At 34.7% G+C, this 2,321-nt stretch overlaps 1 protein-coding gene across 1 annotated transcript in view; it reads right to left on the minus strand.

Annotated features, from left to right (window-relative positions):
• Window positions 1–227: 227 nt before the first annotated feature.
• cul4a (cullin 4A) overlaps window positions 228–2,321 on the minus strand; it is a 31,002-nt gene continuing 28,908 nt past the window's right edge. Inside the window, exon 20 of the mRNA XM_016441832.1 lies at window positions 228–812. Coding sequence (XP_016297318.1) covers window positions 717–812 — 96 coding nt within the window. The 3' untranslated portion in view covers window positions 228–716. The remainder of the gene's footprint in view (window positions 813–2,321) is intronic.

Raw genomic sequence — 2,321 nt, forward strand, 5'->3', positions numbered from 1 at the left:
ATAGATTCAGCATGAATTATTTAAATTGTATTTAGAAATAATGGTAGTATTTATAGTTCTGCTTTCAGTAAAATCACTGTATTACAATTGTCAGGCATAAAAGAATTCTTCATTAATTTCCAAAATTTGTGATTTTGGGCTGAAATATGAGCTGGCTGTGTTCTTTCATGAGTCCGATCATAAACAAAATGAGAAATAATAGCAAGTAACACAGTTCACTCATAATATCTTAAATATGATTTATTGTTTTATATCTTTGCCCGCTTACAAAGAATAGAATCTTCTGTTCTACAAAACTGTATATGTGACAGAATACAGGTGATGAGTGACAGATCTCAGACACACACACACACACACACTCTTACACTTGTGTGTGTATGTGATTTCCATTGCCTGAGCGGGTAAACGCCAAAAGTGTCAACATCACTCGTAACACGCCTCACATCAACACGATTCTGGCATCAGGGAGGAAGAAACACACACGCACACACACTTGTGATGCTACAGCAGACAAGCTACACGCTAAACTCAATAACAACGAACACAGAGTCGTCAAAGAAAAGTGCATCTTTAGTGAAAATCATTCGCAATCATGCTAAAATCATCCTACAGCGTTTGTAGGGTCACAAGGGATTTACGGCATCACATGTCCCATCCGGCCCAAAAGCCCTTGTGTGGAGGGTGAGAGGTCAAGGGTCACAGCCTCAGAGCCGCTCTTACGCCACATAGTGGTACTGGTTTGGGTTTTCTTTGTCGCGCTCCATATAATCACGGTCGATCAGTGACTCGATGCGCTTCTTCAGATCGGCCGGCTGCACAGAGAGAGATTGAATCATCAACACATGGAATCATGGGAAATATGACCACACATCTGACCAATGAATTCACACCAATGAGTTACTTATGAAGAATACAAACATAAAAACAATTTAGTAGAGCACATATCTACTAGCTGAGGAAATGTTTAATAGACTACAAAAATTAAAATGGTAAGACTTTACTTGAAGCTTTAATGTGCCCCTATTATGCCATTTGTAAGGTTCCTAATATTGTTTTGGGAGTCTCCTACAATTGGTTTACATGACTTGAATAGATGATTCTTTCCAAATATAGCTAGAGCTAGTGAGGTGATTTTGTTGGGAGAGAAAATAAAAATAATTAAAAAGCTGAAAATAAACTTTTAGCCTGAAGTGTTTTTTTTTTAGTGTAAAATTATGAGTGATTTGGGAAAAAATTTAAGGGTGACTTTAGAAAAAAAAAGTGTTAATTTTCCTTTTTACAAGAACCAACTCAAACCTTTTTCAGAAACTATTTCAGAGATAAACAAATAATAATAATACTAAAAATCTCTTTCTACTTCAGTTTTTATTCACCACATTCTCCCAAATAAATATGACTATACAATAATAATAATGATTAAAATTTGATTGTGATGGTCATGAAATAAAAATATTAAACAAAAATAAATATACTGTAATAATGCTGTAATGAGTAATACATATAATTTAATTATACTGTAAAATTACAATACTAATATTTACATCTCAATTTTCAAATGGTAAACCATCAAGCTTTTATTTTGACGGGTTGCCGTATTTAATTGCATATATTTAATTAAATCACAGCCTGCACAATATGATAATTGCATTAAGCCATATTGTGACATTGGTTTTATTTCAATTTATTACACAGCTCTGTGAAAACCTTGATTCTGATTGGTCAATCGTGACATTCCGAGGTATGTTATTATTTTTGATAACAACCGGTAAAAGCTGACAACACAAGCTCATCCGAGTAACTGAAGTCTGCGCTATACTCTTGCTAGGAACAGTTTTTCTTGGAGGAAGCTTTGCGTTTGGTTAGCTAATAAAATATTAAAACTCAATTCAATATTATGTGTACAATTATTTAATTATGTCATCCTGGTATCACGGACTCGCTCTCTCATTTCATGCAAACGCAGCTGCTACCATTTTGCCATGATTTGTTTTGTACACTGTAATGGATAAGATATAAATAAGACATAAACTGGTAAGAGTTTAAAACATGTTCATCTTAAAGGGGTCATATGATGTTGCTAAAAAGAACATTATTTTGTGTATTTGGTGTAATGAAATGTGTTTATGCGGTTTAAGGTTAAAAAAAACACATTATTTTCCACATACTGTACATTATTGTTGCTCCTCTATGCCCCGCCTTTCTGAAACATGTCGATTTTTTCCAAAGCTCATTGGACTGAAAAGCGAGGTGTGCTCTGATTGGCCAGCTCTCCAGTGCGTTGTGATTGGCCGAATACCTCAAGCGTGTGACGGAAATGTTAC

The sequence above is a fragment of the Sinocyclocheilus anshuiensis genome, unplaced genomic scaffold (assembly GCF_001515605.1).
Source record: "Sinocyclocheilus anshuiensis isolate Anshui unplaced genomic scaffold, SAMN03320099.WGS_v1.1 scaffold2063, whole genome shotgun sequence".
Lineage (NCBI taxonomy): Eukaryota > Metazoa > Chordata > Actinopteri > Cypriniformes > Cyprinidae > Sinocyclocheilus > Sinocyclocheilus anshuiensis.